This window comes from Mycteria americana, chromosome 9, assembly GCF_035582795.1.
Source record: "Mycteria americana isolate JAX WOST 10 ecotype Jacksonville Zoo and Gardens chromosome 9, USCA_MyAme_1.0, whole genome shotgun sequence".
Taxonomy (NCBI): Eukaryota; Metazoa; Chordata; class Aves; order Ciconiiformes; family Ciconiidae; genus Mycteria; species Mycteria americana.
This window is the reverse complement of record NC_134373.1, coordinates 9,171,374-9,188,901: the sequence shown is the minus strand read 5'-3', so window position 1 is coordinate 9,188,901 and position 17,528 is coordinate 9,171,374. Positions and strand designations below refer to the sequence as shown.

At 38.8% G+C, this 17,528-nt stretch overlaps 1 protein-coding gene across 6 annotated transcripts in view; it reads right to left on the bottom strand.

Annotated features, from left to right (window-relative positions):
• Positions 1-721: 721 nt before the first annotated feature.
• Positions 722-17,528, bottom strand: part of MFSD6 (major facilitator superfamily domain containing 6) — a 36,816-nt gene continuing 20,009 nt past the window's right edge. For all 6 annotated transcript variants that reach the window (XM_075512436.1, XM_075512434.1, XM_075512438.1 and 3 more), the window contains 5 exons: positions 13,679-13,776; positions 7,914-8,075; positions 7,241-7,339; positions 5,179-5,459; positions 722-3,294 (listed from right to left, as the gene is read on the bottom strand). In XM_075512436.1, coding sequence (XP_075368551.1) covers positions 3,112-3,294; positions 5,179-5,459; positions 7,241-7,339; positions 7,914-8,075; positions 13,679-13,776 — 823 coding nt within the window. In that variant the 3' untranslated portion in view covers positions 722-3,111. The remainder of the gene's footprint in view (positions 3,295-5,178; positions 5,460-7,240; positions 7,340-7,913; positions 8,076-13,678; positions 13,777-17,528) is intronic.

Sequence of the window (17,528 nt, the reverse complement as noted above, 5' to 3'; positions counted from 1 at the left end):
CTGGGAACAGAATCTAGATGTTAATCCACTGCCTTAACTGTTACAAAAGCCTTTCTTCCTTAAAGAAGGACAAGTTACATTTATCTTCTGTTTCATGGTGTTAAAAAAGAAGTTAGAATTTCATATTTATTTTGTATTCACGGTACAGCATACTCGATATGCTATCTTGTACTTTCAAGATTTTTTTTTAAATAAAAGTATTTTTCAATTATGTGGTTCTCCTCCCTCATGCATTTACTCTTTTCAGAGCAGCAGGACATATGACAAGGAGGAGCCAAGCAAATTGGGTGTGTTTATGTCCCGAGGTTTTCTCCCTTGTTGCAGACTTAAGAAATGGTAACTGCATTAGCTGTGGTTGCTCCAAACAGAGTGTCCCCTCTACCTCCAATGCATCTCCCTGAAGGAACTTGCCATTCCCATTCTCCACTCATGACAGATCCAAACCACCACAAAGCCAAATTCCTAAGGTGACAAGTGAGGTCTGGCAGTTACGCACATGCAAACAACAAAACAAAACCAAGATCTCTCCCTGTCATCACTTTTGTATGCATACAAATTAAGCATTTGAAATAGTAAAAATTTTAACTGTCCTACACCTAAGATGCAAATAAATTCCAGACAAATGTGCTAGTGTATAGGGCAGGTGCAATAGTGCAAATATAATCAGAAATAGAAATTGGAAGTATTTCCATACAAGCTGACATGACCAGCACGTTAGCAGCCTCTATCTCAAAATTGCTAGGTGACAAACGTAATCCAGTTTTGACCTTCACTCATGATGTCCTGCACAGTTCCATATCAACCTGTTTATGATGCACATTGGTGTGCATTCCTTACATCGTCCTCGCCCCACACAATGAAATTTGTACCTACAGTCCGATTTTATCATGAAACAGATTTTAATGCTGCACAAGAGTAGTTCCCAGGCTCTAGGTTCACTATCCTCCAGGCAGTGAACCTAGCAAAAGGTAATTACCATCAAATTATTTTCAATTCAAGTGATTATGTTCACTGCTGGCACCGTAATATGAGCAAACGTAATAAAAGTTCAGATTGATGCTATTAAATACATTATGGATATTTTATATTTCTTACCACAGTTTTTACAGTTTCACAAATATCAAAACCCAGGTGTACATGTCCATTTTGCAACATAGAATGACTATACAATTCCAAAAAGAGCAGGCATTTCAAATACACAATTCTGAAGTGTAAACACAGTGTACAAGCTCTTCACCTCACAATCCAGGTGCTATGCAGTAGCAGCTGAGGTAACACTGTACAGCGTGAACTCAACATATGGTTGGTTTGCCTCAAGATGATTTTTAGCATCCTTCTGTCCTGTCACCTGTTCAGTCTTTAGTTCTCCCCCAAGTTATACAAACATACAATAAAAACATTTCTGATTTTAAAGGACACTTAGACAAGTCATGAGGATTTACGTGAGTACAGTACATTTAAGTTCAAGTGCAAAAAAAGTAACTAGTGGCTAGTCATCAATGTTTCTTTTTATTGTTGATGGTGTTGGTCCCAGGCACCACCAGAACATGGGTTATTCTACAAGCACAGCTAAAGCACAGCTACGGGACACCCCTTCAGTCAAGCTAACTGGATGTCAAAGTGGGTAAAACTGCGCACCCCCTTTCCTGCTTAGCTGCTGCCATCTTCCTCTCCCCTAACCCTCTCCTCCTGTTAATCTTGCCTCTGGATCACTGCACAGTCCCACAGCACGCACCTTCCCCATGGAAGGCCTGACACATCGCGTACATCTGATTTCCAGGAGGGCTAAGCAATACTCGCTCAGTCCCGTAGAAGCTGAGTGCTCAGAATCTCCCAGGAACAAGCTGTTAATATAAACAAATGGGCCAAAACACTATCCTAACTAACCCCCCCAGGCTCCTCCTTGAGCCCAAGGCTTTCCCTCCAGCAGCAATTTTCACTATGCACCAGCAAGTGAGCTGGCTGCAGTTAATATTGAAAAGCGTAACAAAGCATAATCCAAAGCCTTCCAGTGTCTTGACATTGGGCAAAGTAATTTCCTAACCATACTGCAATTTAGTTACGTTTGCTTCCTCCTGAGAATCTCTCACTCTACTTGATTTCTGCATCAACCACTTTGCCCCTATAATCCTAATCATTAAGATTTTTAGGTGATTCCTCCCTACCACCCCCCACCTTCCCTAGGCACTTAAAGCTTACTGTTTTCTTAATAAATAACCACAGTAACTACACTGCATTAAATAAACCATTGTATAGATGATGAAATAAAAAAACCAAAAAGACAGCGTGTCCATTGAAAACCTTGATCAATCTCAGGCTGTGCAATCTTGATCAAAGATTCTTGTCTCAGTACAACATCAAACCTAAAATTACCCGAACGCACACAACCTATGCCCAACTGAAGGGCTGCAAGCGCGGAGGTTAACTTCTTCAGAAGCCTTCCTCCAGCTTTTTTGTTTCACTAAAATGCCAGTTCAAAATCTTTGCTTTGCAGAACTAAACCTTTATCTCAAACAAGATAACATTAGCTTCAAAAACATATTCTTTGAATATGTGTGTGTTTTACTTAATCCATCACCATAATATGAAGATACGCTTGCTAAAGCTACTCTGTTTCTGAGAAATCTTTACAGAGACAGTTTCATGCTGTTCCTATATTTATTGGATCTGATATTTCTAATAGACTATGCAGGGAAACTCAGTTTCTCTCCTAAAAAGTCTTTTCATTTTGTCTTGTGAACAAATTCAAATAAGAAAATTATCCAATCAAGTCAGACACTCCATACCTCAACAAGTGAAGAGTGAACTCCCTTTTTCTACAGATTGCAAAGAAATCTCGTAGCACTTGACTCAGCTTTAGCAAAGCAGCCAAGAATTCTTCCTACCGTTAGATCCGGCCACATCACTTCCCTCAAGAATTCCGAACTTTTGGCTTCCCTGCTCATGTTGCTTTGTGTAGTCGTATGAATATTCTTTATATAGTTGAAAGCTTGCACTGCATCACATTATGATTGTTAAGATGAAGGAAGTCCTACTTTTGAGCTCCTACTCCAGCATTTCCCAGGTATGAAGCAGAATTCCATGCACTGGATTTGATAAGATGAGCGCATCTCAGGGCCCTGCGGTAGCAGGCTGAGCATCATGATCCGACACAACGCGGTCGCCATCTACTTGGGAATCTGATGTTGCTGTAGGTGGTGGTGCTGAACAATTTCTGGACTGCCCAGAATCTGTCGGATTTTGGGGTTCTCTTGCTGAGCTGGCTGATGAAGCACTGCAATTCTCATTGATTTTCTAAAGAGAGGGGAAAGGATTGCATGCAAAAAGTAAGTATAAACTCTCATGGCACTATCCCCAGTGGTATACCCCCCGATGCATTCAGGCACTTCTGGAAATTCACAAAGCGCTTACTTTGAATGCCCGCAACATAACAAATCAAACTTAAAGAAGCAAAGCAAAAGTAGTACATTTAAATCCAGATGACACTAATAGCAAGCAGACAGTAGCTTACCTTCCATCTCTTTTCCTAACTGCACTTTCCCAAGAAGCATGCAAAAAATAAACTTGTTGTGTTTCAAGGGAAAAAAAAAACAATTAACTGGACTTCAAAGTGTTCAGACAAGATCATTATTTTGACCAAACAATTCTGTAAAATTTTTTCATGCTCCTTAAATATAGCTTTCCTCAATAGTTCCCTCCCTCCCCAAGATACTGTTCCGATAACAAGAACTACTTTTATATCAGGACTGTATTTTTACAGGAAGGAAAGAATAATGAAGAGATCATGTGCCACAGAGATGCCAATAGGCACGAAAGCCTTTCTGGCCTCTTCACAATTCTCAGTGAAGCAGCTGGGTGGCATCCAGCAGTTGGACAAGTCCCTCGCAGACACCACACAACTGCAAAACATTCTTTTCTTGCCATGTTCATTGCGTAAGTTCTGTGCAACTGCTTTTCTCTGACTTCTCTTTTTAAAAGGGGACAGCTTATACTAACCGAGACCCTGAGGACATTTACCAATGGGAAACAGAGCAGTTTTTCTGGACAAATGACTTTGATGTCAGAGACCCAGTGATATCTTCAGTGTCACTATAAAAAACACATTCTTTGACTCAGGGAAGTTCAAAAACAAGCAAAAAAACCCCAACCAACCTAAAGCAGACATGCCTGTAAATATATTTTCAAGAATAAAGACAAATGAGAAAGGCAGGAGATCACTGACCAGGTGAAATTCCTACACACTCTGCTCTGCTGATTCACGCTCATATCCCAAATTACCCATTTCTAAAGACAGCAGCTGTGGAAAAAGCATTTCTGTGTTTACGCCTACCGGGTGCATAAGAAGGAACCTCACCCACTCCTTCCAGACAGGTAAACACAGTGGTTTTAACATTAACCATGCTGTTCTAAAACTCGCATTGACAGCATTTCCCTACTTTGCTTAAGCAGTATGCTTCAGCTCCATTCTGAAAGGCATGTCCAAAGCATTACATGATAGTTCAAGATCCAAGTCCATTCAATCATTGATGAAGCTAAAGGTATTAAAAGGTATTTTGAGAGGAGACTGGACAGAAGGGAAATGGTGTAAAGTAAGCACCAGCAATCAGACATTTTAAGTCACGGAATGGCTCTCATGTGGTGTAACTCTAGATTAAAAAAGAGATTAACTTTATTTGAACAGAAGGCTCTGTATCCCATCAGTAGTTGTCTGGAACACCTATTTCTGCAACAACGTAGACATTTGACAGCATCACCAAGGAAGCAAAACTAAATAAAAGTAATTGTACACTCTGTTAAGCAGCTGTGCATCTTCATGTTCAATTAACACCTTGTAAATTTTGCAAAATGCATAACCCACAGATTCCAACTAACATGAAAACAAATGTAAACTTAAAGGGAATTCAAGTATATCCAAGCCTGTAAACCAGAGTCTCTTTCTATGTCTCTCCCTCTCCTCCCATCTTCAGGAAGATAATACTTGCAAAAATAGTTATGCCTGCTGTACTATACATAGAAAACAACTCTATTTCACACAGTATTTCAACTACTGTTTCACAACTCCAAATTTATTACAAGCTGACAAAGAATACCTGCCAGGTACTAACAGATTTGCACAGCTCTAAAGGTTTTCAAGCATCCAACAAATACCTAAGAACTTCCTTTACATTAGAAGATTACCTGCAAAGGCTGATTCTCGGGAGTTGGATGGGTTTTGGATAGTTTAACCATCTCTTTTATCTGGCAGACAGCATAAGCTAAGGTGACCCAAGGAGAAGAGCTGATGCCCCAGGCAGGCTTGTTCACATCCTCTTGCTCTTCTTGGTGTTTTGTTTTCTTTAGAGGGAGTCTGGGCTCAGTCCGAGGCATGATATCTTCCGATTGCTGTTGTACAAGGTCAATAGTTGCTATGGGAACAGGACTGGAAGGCACTGGGATCCTTTCCGCCAGCATTGTCCTTTCTGAAGTTTAAAACAAAATCATCACTGGCAAAAGCTTAAAAAAATGTGAAGCAGACAACGAACACTAAGTGTTTCTTGCTTTCATAATATGGTTATCACTGTACTGAAAGCAGAACACTGGCACAAACAGCCAGGAGCGAGGCACGCCGCAATCTAGTTAGGGAAACATGATGTGGATGTTGTCCTTACAAGCAAGGCTGTTCTGCAACTGCAGTGAGGTATTTTAGATGGCTGCATAAACAGGAGGGGCTAATGAGTATGAAGCAGTCCATTTGTTCCCAGCTAGCTATTAGAATGTTACATGGAAATTTGAGTAATTTTCATGTTACATGCAAATTGAAAATAAGTCTTTTAGACCTGTAGCAAGCTTATTTCTCTGCATAAAGCCTGCATCTTACAACTCACTCGTACTCATAACTAAACACCGGCTTCAAACAGGAACCATTCGGTGAAGTCCCATGGCCTACATCATCAGAACAGCCATTTCCGATCTTAAAGTTTCTAAACCTACTGATTTGACTTCAAGAAGTTGTTCTCCATCTGCACCACTTTTTTATTTAAGAAACAAACCACCCCACCATAGTTACTGAGATGAAGTTATGCAGTTAGTGAGAAAAGAGCAAGGTTAGTGACACACTGGAGGAGACAAAATATCTGTCACAAAGTTTCGGGTAAAGGAAGAAATCCTCCCAACAGATCTTTACATTTAAGGTCTTCCGATAATCTGAAAGAGTTTTCACAACTGTCTTGAAATGTCACCTATAAAATGACTGTCACAACCCAACACAATGTGACTTACAATCTTGAAGAGCCAGAGTATTTATATACCAAAAGTAATTAAAGAGATTGTTAGAAACTGCTGGATATTTTAAGCAATAGCTGTGTTCTCTTCAAGTCTGTAAAGAACACATTCTGTAAATTTTGAGAGTTGATAGGAAATTGAAACAGCAAATATCCTTTTCACCTTTCCATTTTTTGCCATTATCATTTGAACTGAGATGAAGAAAATTCTAGCAAAATAAATATTTGAACACTTAGTACAGGCAACTTGATAACTAGTCAAGGACAATTTATTTAACATTCCAGCTAAAGAAAACTAACTTTCATTTCACACTCAAAGCTCATATTGGAAAGTAACATTTGGGTAAAAAGCAGATCAAAAATTCATGACTTCTCAGAATTTGCCACAGTTTTATTGTCTTTGTAAGAATCAGATTTATGCTAAATCCTTAACTTTGCACTAAGTATTTCATTTCTGGTTAGCCTTTGTATTAATAAAGGCAGAGATTAAAAAGTTCACGTTCCACCTGAAGGGAGATTTCTCGAGTGCCAAAACAGAACTGAGGCAGTTATAAAAGTTTCTGTCCTCTGAAGCCATCTCTACAATTTCTGGCAGAGGTGGCTTGGACTGGTAGAGTATGAGAGCATGCAGTGGTCAAGGTGACCTTATAGAACTGATGCAGCTGAAATGACTCACTACAGCTGTTAAGACTAACCTAAGGGATTCCCAGAACTGAGAGGACATACAGGTAGTAAAATATGTTATGCTTTCCTCCTATCGACCTCCAAGAACTCAATGCTGCCCTTCTTAACAGCAGCAGCACACCACTTCAATTGCAATCATTGCTCAGGAAAAAACTTCTCACTTGAAAACAAAGTGTTTTGTCAAAATCTGAGTAGAGACACCAAACATACAAAATTAAAGCTGCAGGGAGCAGCTTCAGAGATACCTTTTTTAACTAGATCTAATTTTGTAGTATCTCAGTGACATGAATATTTACCTTCTTCTTCATCAGGAACCAACAGCCACTGGATCAGTGCAAATAGAAGAAGAATCACTAAACAAGCCATTCCTATTCCTCTGAATGTGGCAGCAGGACCTGTAATGAGATTTTTTTTTTTAATTGAGAATCTACTTCTCAATTAAAGATGAGTCAGCAATATGCGCTCCTTGGGTATGTATTGTCCCATGTAGACTCTTACTAGCTTGTTTTATTAGATTTTCCTCCCCCAACACTTCTACAGGCTTTGCAAAGGATTTTTAACCAAGTAACTAGATTATCATTTATTCATCGAGAGGCTGCATAGTATCAACCTATTCTCTCACAAAGGATTCATTCATCTTACTTAAGGATCAGGTTGGAGATTTGCTCACACAATACTAAAAATATCTAGGCATAACATATTTAATCAGTCTGTAACACTGACAGGACAAAGCCATAAGCAACCTGGTCTGAATTCAGTGCTAACCTTGCTTTGATCAGGGGCCTGGACTGGAGATCTCCTGAGGTCCCTCCCAGCCTGAGCAGTTCTATGATTCCATGATTTAGACAAAGTGTATTACTCTTTAAAACATAACAATATCTGAAGCATAAATAAGTTTAAAGCTGGTAGTTCAGTAAAACCAGAACTTCAATAAATAAAATAAAATTCTTCAATGCAATTTTTGCTTACCAAAGTAATTGACCAAAACCCCTCCAACCATAGCTCCGCATCCTCTGCCCAGACCCAAGTGGAGACCTTGCAGGATTCCCTGGGCTGATGTTCTCAGCTCCGGAGGCACTGCCGCGCTAAGGTACGAAATACAAGCCGCCCATATAGCTGCATGTGTGACACCTAGAGAGATGAAACATTGTGAGGAGTACAGGGTCGCAAGTGTACTAACACAACTTCAGAGCAACTGCACTTATCAGCTGGAGCACGCGTTGGAGAAAACCAACAAAATCCTTTCACTGACAAATGCCTGTGAAGTACAAACCAGCTTTTGGTAATGTGATACTGGCAACCAAGCCCCAGGGAGACATGATGCCTCCTTCTGCAGAGCCTGTCAATAGCTCTTTCTCCCTGTAAGATGACCTCGCTCCTCTTCTTAAGACGCAGTCCCTAGAAAGACTAAAGCACCTTAAAAGTCTCTCTGCCAGATTCCTCATCCCTCCAAGAGTGACCCGGGGCCTTTGAAATACGGTCCTGATTTCAAAACCTGCAGGCAATTAAAGTATTGGTGCCTCTCAGCAGTCTCCTTACTGCCACAATGCAGGCAGTCCAAAGGTCATAAAAGCCAAACAGTATCGGAGATATCCATGTCATTTCAGAGGCAAGAATTAATCCCCTCCTTGCCCTTCTCACGCCCCTTCAAAACCAACCCCGAACAAACTCTTCCTGAACTCAACACCAACACGCTCCGCGTTTAGCGCTGCACAGCCTGGACGGGAAAAGCAGGGGAGCTCCCCAGGGTAGGCCAAAGATGCCGATTGTCACGCCTGCTGCTCAGAGGCAGAGTCAGCATGCCCTTCCGCCCGCTATGACTGCATCCTGCGTAGGCGCTGCCGCACGCTGCTGCCTCGCATTTCACCCACTCCTGCTCCGGGGACCGGGCACCGCAGAGGTCCTCACTGCTACAGACAACGGCCACGGATCCAAGACAGCCCCAGCTCCCCAGCAGAGATTTTGGAAGTGTCGTTCTGGCATATGCCTTGTAGGTTCAGGGCTGTGAACATTTTTTCCTACCACAGAAGGACAGCTAAGGGGACAGTGAATGGCCATCAGCATGCAGAAGCAGGCTGCAGGTGGAGCCCTCGTCTTTGAGCACCTGCTTTTGGTGGGGTTTTGTGGAATGGGGAAGGACAGGAAAAGGCAGGGTTGTGGAGAAGTTGGAAAAACAAAACAGTTTTGTAGCTCATCACACATTAAATAAGCCTGAACTATTTTCCACCCTCAGATTGAGTGGGAATATTTTTTTTCTTATTTGAGTGGTATTAAAAATAGTCATCACAGCTTACCAATGCCTAAGCTCTACTGCCTCGGTTTTAAAAGAATGTTGGCACAACCGATGATTCAGTCAACATGTTTCTGTCCTCTACACTTGACTTATTACTGAACAGTTGGACACCCAATAATTACTTAGGCATTTAGGCTGAAGACTCATAAGAGCAAGAAAACACATGATTTTGTAACATACTCACAGAATAACTTGGATTTTGCTTAGTTGTAAAATGATAAATAGCACTGTATGGAATTGCTACAGTTCAGGTATAGACAGGTTAGATGTTCATGAGGCTGTACAGTTCATTTTTGTTCCAAACCGAAATAAAAATTTCTCAAACTTTGGGTTTGTAAAGGCCACCTTTATACATTGCAGAGCTGGTTTTGGTAACAGTATATCATCTTCTTGAAAAATAAAAGGCTTACATTAGGACGAGTGTATTTTACCTTACCATTTACAGTTTAAGGCTTTAAAACTCACAGATTTTCCATCCAAAAAGCTCAGAGTTTTAAAACTCACTGAATATCTACTTTTTTTTAATGCAGACCCACATATGCATTGAAAAGAGCAACCAAGAACTGTCCCAATAACAAAGCAAAGCTAATCTAATATAGATAATGTGTTTTTTGTTTTAGAGAGGACATCAATTAATGTAAAACATTCAGTTTTATCAGCTATTAAAGAGCAAGCCAAGTTTTAAAGCCAGGCAAATCAAAACCACATCAGAAATTCTTTGAACCATGAAGCACAATACCACTGTGTTTGTTTGAAAACAAAAGGCCATAACTTAACCAACAGGTTCTTGGATGTTTTCACCTTTACTAGGCAATCCAGACAGAACACAGTGTTCCCAGTTCCTCTGAAAACAAATCCATACCTTTAAACCAGCTTATTTCACTTGCCTTTAAAGGTACAGGCTTTTTTGGGTTTTGTGTGTGTACATTACTAATGTGATTTTTATTATAATTATTTATACAACAGTGACTATTTGGAACAGTTTTTACAACAACTTTTACAAGAAGACTGGTCTGGATTACTGCTAACCACAATTCTTTTAAAAAGAAGTTGTTCACGATATATCTATTGTGACATTATTCGCTAAAACCACTAACCACCATTTCACCATCTGGACTATAGCTCCAACAAGTGTAACAACCCTAGTGTTATGCTTAGAATAATAATATTTAGCAAACTTAGGATAATTTACATAAAAACCAAGAGTCAAAGATTTGGGGAGCCAAATTTATTTCAAGAGAGGTAAATCCTAATTATTTCCAGTTAAAGACCCAAGCTTTTTGGTCTTTAGACATAACTGTGTTGCTGGAGCATCACTAGGAGTCACTTCGTAGAACAGTACTTGTTTTGGAGTTTGTTGGGTAACTGTCAAGTAAAAATAGCTAATTTTCAGGTTATCGATATAGTTTTGTAATTTAGAAAACTCCTGTTATGCAAATTGGTGAGCTAGCATAGCTGTTACCAGAGAATTTGGACCATTGCTTTGGAACAGTAAGTTGCAGCTAACTAGCATATCAAAACTTAATCCATTAAGTCTGAAATGAACAAGATTGCTTGTGTGTCGCAGACTGATGACACACATACACACTATACACATTTGCCTACGAGGATGTCTTGAAATTTTCAGTTATTAAAGATTCAGCCTAAGCTCTTATTTCCATACATTGCATGTGCAAGTCAATACAGCACACAGATTCAAAACTCTAAATTAAGAAGTGAGTTGAAATCTCCTCATTTACTCCTTTGAGACTGCAATGCACTTGAGTCCTCCCCATCCCAGTTACAGACAGAAACTGAAATACAGCATGGTTCTTATTACAATCAATAGATGCAGTTTGCAGTCATCTTCCAGAAATCTCTCCGTGCCCTTCAGCACAGTACATGGGGATAATCCTTCTTGTATTGCAGAAACATATTAAAAAGAAAAATAAATTCTTTACAAAACTCAGCTGAAACTGTTGTTGACCTTAAAACCCCTCCAGCTGATGGAACGGGAATTCACATAGAATTTGATAGCTTCCCGGAAAAAGTGTTATGTACAATTATAACAACAACTTCAGCAAGGGGTTTAAAAGACCTATCAACATGATGCAGTCATGTGGCCCACATGGTACCCACATGTTCTGCGCAATCTACTGTCTTTTTGTTTTTAAATACTCCTAACCCTACATATGCAAAGCAGCTACAACTCTTACCTCCCTCTGTCAACAAACTCTCTTAACAAAAGTAAGAGCTTCCACCTCACCAAATTCCATTAAGGTGTCACCTCTTATCCCTACCAACAGATTCAGTGGATGTGTAGGAAAGAAAGTAGAGCCCAAAGAAACAGGATTTGGTAACTGCTGCAAAAGAAATAAGGAATCAAGAAAAGATTAAAACCGGTAAGAGCAAGGAGGGGAAAAGAATAAAGGAGGGGACAAAAAAAAGTCACCAGTATTTCTAAAAAGATAAACTTGATCTCCCATTCAGCAACACTGAATGAGATTACTGGAAAGTACCAAATATAGTGGCAGTATTAGACACACATATGGACATGTGTGACATACACATATTAGACACACATATGGACACATAAGTACCTATGGACTTCATGGACACTAATAAACCATGTTAGATGCAGGCTGAAAAGTGCACATAGAACACGAAGAGGCTGGGGGGGGGGGGGTGTTTATGTGTATGTTTGTTTTGTTGTTAACTTTCTCATTTACTGACTATAAATAACTGCAAATAGCAAGATGAACCCAAGCATACATGATTCAGCAGTGGCTAGATAAAGAGAAAAGTCTGGCAGATAAATTTATGAGAAATTATTATTTTGAAGGTCCTTAGTTTCTTTGTTTAAATCTCGATTACTCAGAATTACACCACACAAAAAAGCCCCTCCAAAGCAGCTCCCTCACAGACTTGCTGTAAAAGCAAACCTACATATTAAGCAATTCATATTGAAATTTCAGCGGAATAAAAACAAGATTCAAAGTAAAAGAAACTTCTTTCTCAGCCACGACTATAGCATGCTTCCAGCACAAACTTATGGCTGTATTTCGACACAAGGGTTTTTTCCTATATTTTGAGTGTCTTTGAAACAGGATTACCTAGAAGGTAATATCCAAAGCTTTGTATTTATCATTTGTTCACCCGAGATGTTTAAGCAGGCAAGAGTATAACACATATGCATTCTTCAGGTTCTTTGCAACATTTTCATATTTTAACACTTTGTATGAATGATGAAGTATCAATTCAATAGTTATGGTTTGGGGTTTTTTTTAATAACAGAATTCAGAAGCTTGTTGTTGTGGCAGTTTTAATACAACAAACTGTTTTTGTTAGCAGGGAGGGAAGGAGCCAGGACACAAAACAGGTTTCTTTCTATGTATATGTGTCTTTCTACACATGTGTAAAGATCTACACAGTGCTCTCCAATGGAATTTTGTAACTCAAGTTAAAATCTACCTTACAAAGATTTCTGTAAATGTAGTAGAAAAAGTTAATGCAAATTCAAATTATGCTGGACATAGAAGAATAAAACTTCTAAGTATAATCTGTGGAAAATTTTCTTAGTATTGTATAAAGCCAAAATACTGGCTTTTACAAAGATAGTACAATTATCTTTAAAGGCAGGGAAAACATTTTCTGCATTTAAATTAACCATTCTCTTGCAAGCTTACAAACCCTTTCTTCAAATACTGAAGAAACAGAAAGTAAAACAGTTTAGATTTTTCCTGGTTTTGAGAAGTGGTACCCACTACGACATGAAAAAATGTCGTAAAATTTAAGTTAGAACAATCTATACTTTAACATTGCAATGAAGGTCTTACTGACTTCTTTGACCACACGACTTGAAAACGGGGCTCACATTACTTTTCATAGATCACACCTCTGTCCTTCTAATTAAAGGAAAAGTATCTTAAAGAAGCTCTATTAGCACAGACAAAGCTATTGCAAGAAATGCCTCTCCAGCTATTAAAAAAAGAAAATTCTATAGTCTAAAGGTATTGATCGAACAATATCACTGAAAAACTACAAAATATTTTAACAGAGACAGAATGACTCAGACTATGCTCTTTTTTTTTTTATGGCATCCTTTCAAGAACCACAACCTTTTGCATTTAATGAAGTTCACATTTACCACCGCACAGGATTTGCAGTAGGTGTGTACCCAGCTCATGCTTCTGTCTCTTTGTTTAGTTAAAGGGTGTGTTGGTCTCGCACAGTTCTGTTTGAATAAACAGAGAACTGTGCACAATCAAATGCAAACCCACCCTTTTGACGTCAAATATTTCCAAGATAAACAGTAATGTTTTATGAAACTGTGTATTCAGGGATATTTGTGGTCAAAAAAATAGAGAAATACCAGATTTTTACTTAATCATAGCTGACTTGAAAACAAGATAAATGTAAGCACCTGATCTTATACTGGAAGGGCATTACTGCACTGTCTTACCTTGAAGTACTTCCATCGGAAGAACAGTCCAGGCGTTTTCCAGATACGAGATGTAAATGTATCGAGCTGTATTACAGGCAAGGCCAATATAAAGCACTCTAAAGGAAGTAATGAAAAGAGAAGTCAGGATAGTTTGCACTTTTTTGGTATATTATAATATACCTTACTGCTTCAGAAATCATTTGCACATGTACAGTTTGCCAGTCTAAAGCATTTGCTCAACACAAAATACATTATTTAAGTCCTGCACCCAAACATAAACTCTCCTCCCGCCCACTCCAAACACATATTCAAACCGAGGCTAAAGTGAAGCCTCTCTTCAAAATCCTAATGGAAAAAAAAAATTCAGAGGGACAGCAGATCCACTGAGCTTTTTAACTAAGCTCTGTAGTTCCATGCCACGCTCTATACAGGATTGTATTTCAGAGAGACCATTTCTAAGCACATTCAACATCCCTTTGAAACAATCTTCTTTTCTAATTGTTCAGAGATTCATTCTTCCATTTTAATGTAAGCCTGGTGCAGGTTTATATTAGATGAATTAATTTTACCCCAATAAATATAAGTTTATAGTCCTAGTATCTGCAAACCGCTCAGAACCACTCTAAAAACACATCCCACAGAAGCAATATGGTTTATAACAACATGCCTCAGGATAAAACTTAACCATCCTGTTGAAAAGCAGCAGATGCTGCATCTCAGAACGAAGAGAAAAAAAGCTCTTTTTAACAGTTTTTAGACAATGAAGCACAAAGACTATTTGTGCAGTGCATTTCCCATTGCACGTTTAACCTGATGACTTTTCCCTTCCAGTTTTCAGGTTTAGCTTAGCTTACCTCTGGGGTGCTTATTCATCCAGCTATCTTTCTCTTATTTTTAGATGGATCTTAGGAAACTTAGACTTAATTCAAAACATGTTTTTAGCTTAAGAAAAGATGCTATTGCAACCTTTAAAGATTTTTTCAGGGACAAGGATTATTTGTTATCCAAACATGGCTTCTTGGTTGACCCCTGGTTTGGCACAAGTGAAATAAATGCAATTGATAATTAAGGTGTAAGCACAGACACTGCGAAAGGGCTCATTATTCTTTGTGCTGCTTTTTTAGTTATTCTACAAAAGCACACTGAGATTTAATTAAATGGTACATAGCCACTGAAAAATCTAGAGTGAGATGCAATCATAAAAATGCAGCATCTTGTTAACAGTTGAGGTCTCCAAATGTACCTGTTGACAGCTAACACGCCAGTACCACAGTTTTCATCATGTCAGTGATATCCAAAAACATTCAAAATTATAAAGACAGGTCTGTGCGTTTCACAACAACATGGATGTACAGAAGACAATATATTTTACTTTCAGCAAGTTGGGTAAGCTTGCAGGAAGCTCCCCAGGCCAAATCACACACCAGACCAAGCTGTGTTGCTTCCAGATACATGTAAGGTCCATGAATAGCTGGTTTAAGCTGCCTTTAGGCAACACAAGCCCAAGCATTCATTGAAGAAAACATGGGAAGCCATGAAAAAGTTCCAGTATTATACAATAAAGAGAACAAACTTGTTCTTTGCACCATGCATCATAAATTTAATCTCCCCCTTTAATTAATGCCTTCTGTTCCAAACAAGTAACTTTGTTCCTTCCATAGCCAGAATTTAATGTAATTCTTACGTACAATCACATTTCTGAAGCATATTAGGACACATTTGCCACAAAAGGTAAGCAAAGTTACAAGGTCTGCAGGCTCCTTTCTTCATTCCCCTACTAGTAAGGCCCAGGGTGATGCACGCTCTTGGGGATACAAAGGAATCACCTCACCATATAGTTGTTTTTCCTCATCAGCAGTACAGATGCACCCAGCTCTTAGGACACTTAGGACCAGTTCTTGCCAGCTTAATTTCACTTCTGCCTAGCAAAAACTTTGCCTGTGCACCAAAAACTTTCTTCCCATCTCAGCTGTTCCCTGTCACAGCCAGACCAGAGATGTGAAGAGGTCTCCTCCTGCTTCATAGTTTTTCCATCATCACTAGCAACACTCAGCTATCTGTGCTTTTCCACCATGTTACACTTGCAGAAAGATTTGGATTCGGAGTTTAAGAGCAGCAATTTAGTCAGGTTCTACCTTTTAATTTGTTAGAATATGTACAGAGTTTTAGGTAAATTACAGTTTAGGAAGATTTCTATAATTATGCCTCTGGAGGGGTACGTCACACAAGAACTTTTGTGTATTTACAGAGTCTTTTCAAACATGTATTTATAATAATCACTTGGGCTCTTTATCAGACCTAAATGGATAATGTAAACATGTTCCTTATGAACCCTATATGCAGTATCCACAGAGACACCATATTCAATTTACAGGTTAAACATTTAAAGCACTGAATCTGTATTTATGTTAAGGAGACTAAGTTGTTTACAGGCATGACTACCAGTCTCTGCTTCCTATAAAAACTCACATGCTGGAATTATGGTCAGACAAACACATTCAAGCTTAACCTCAGGTAGTAAGTTATTTTCAGAGATTAACATCATCTTCCTAAACTCAATGGCAGTTACGAATGCTTCTACAGAGGATACTATTCAACAATGGTGTCTAAATATTTGATAGCCAGTTTTGTACACTTTCCCATCGCAATATCCTCTCAAAGAACTTGTGGCCTTCACTGCACTTTCTCATGACTTATTTCTTTTTAACTCTTTAGTTTACCTTTAAATGAAAATCTACTCTCTCATCTCTCAGAAGGTGCCTGGAGGAGGCAAGGCAAAAAAATGCCCTTCTAACATCTGCAATATTCCCTCCTCTCGTAAATCTGTACAATCACAGAACAGCTTTCTAGCTGAACCGATCACTGTCATTACTCCAGATTCATCTAGTGACTTGCTAATGTACAATGTTAGAAACACTAGCAGCATGTATAACATATGCACACATGCAGTGCATGTGTGTATGAACAGTAAAGCTAATGAAGTCAGAAATCAGGTATTTTAATCAGCACATATTTAGTACGGTCATGCTTAAAACGCTTGGACAACAATTTGAGTATCAGTTAAAAAAAAAGCTGTGAAAACAGAACGGGTTTCAAAATGTTGTAAGGATCTTATATGCCAACACATACAATGGTAGAAACAGAAAGCTTTACAAGGCTAGAAAAGGAAAACTGAGCTTCTGTCTGACAAGGGTGTAAAGCCTGTTTTCTTGTAGTTCTACAAAGGACAGTCAATAGCATTTTTTCCTGCTACTGTGACAGTGCATGCAGTTCTGGTACTCATGCCTGTCTTCAAAGAATTAGGACAGGAAAGAAAGACTGAATGATAATGTTCAAATAAATACTGCAAAAAGACTGTCTACATCTAGGAGTCTAACAACACAGAAGAAGGAGTGCAAATACCCTTTTTAAATCTTTTTCTTTAAAACATTAGTGACAGAAGTTAATGGAAGGTGAGACAACCTCAGCACTGAAGTCATCTTACCAAAAAGAGAAGTCAAGCCACCTTCCCTCTAACTGTAAAATACCCTGTGAAATATTCACAGCTAGCTGTGGATTAAGAGGTACTTCCATCTTATTTCATACAAGACCTTACACCAGAATTCCCATAAACATATAACTGCTTTTATGCCAAAAGAGTAAACAAGGAATTTTCAGCTATTAAAAAAAAAAAAAATATATATATATATATAAAAAATACCGCTCCCAAATGCTTCTGGCTAAGACGGTTCCAAGAAGGACATATAGTTGGAGGCTATTGGTTCTTATTAATGGGAGAAAGAATATCTGTACTATAAGGCAGCAGACATATACAGAACTATCAAAGAATATAAGCTATGAACTTCTATACATCCCTCTTCTTAAAAAA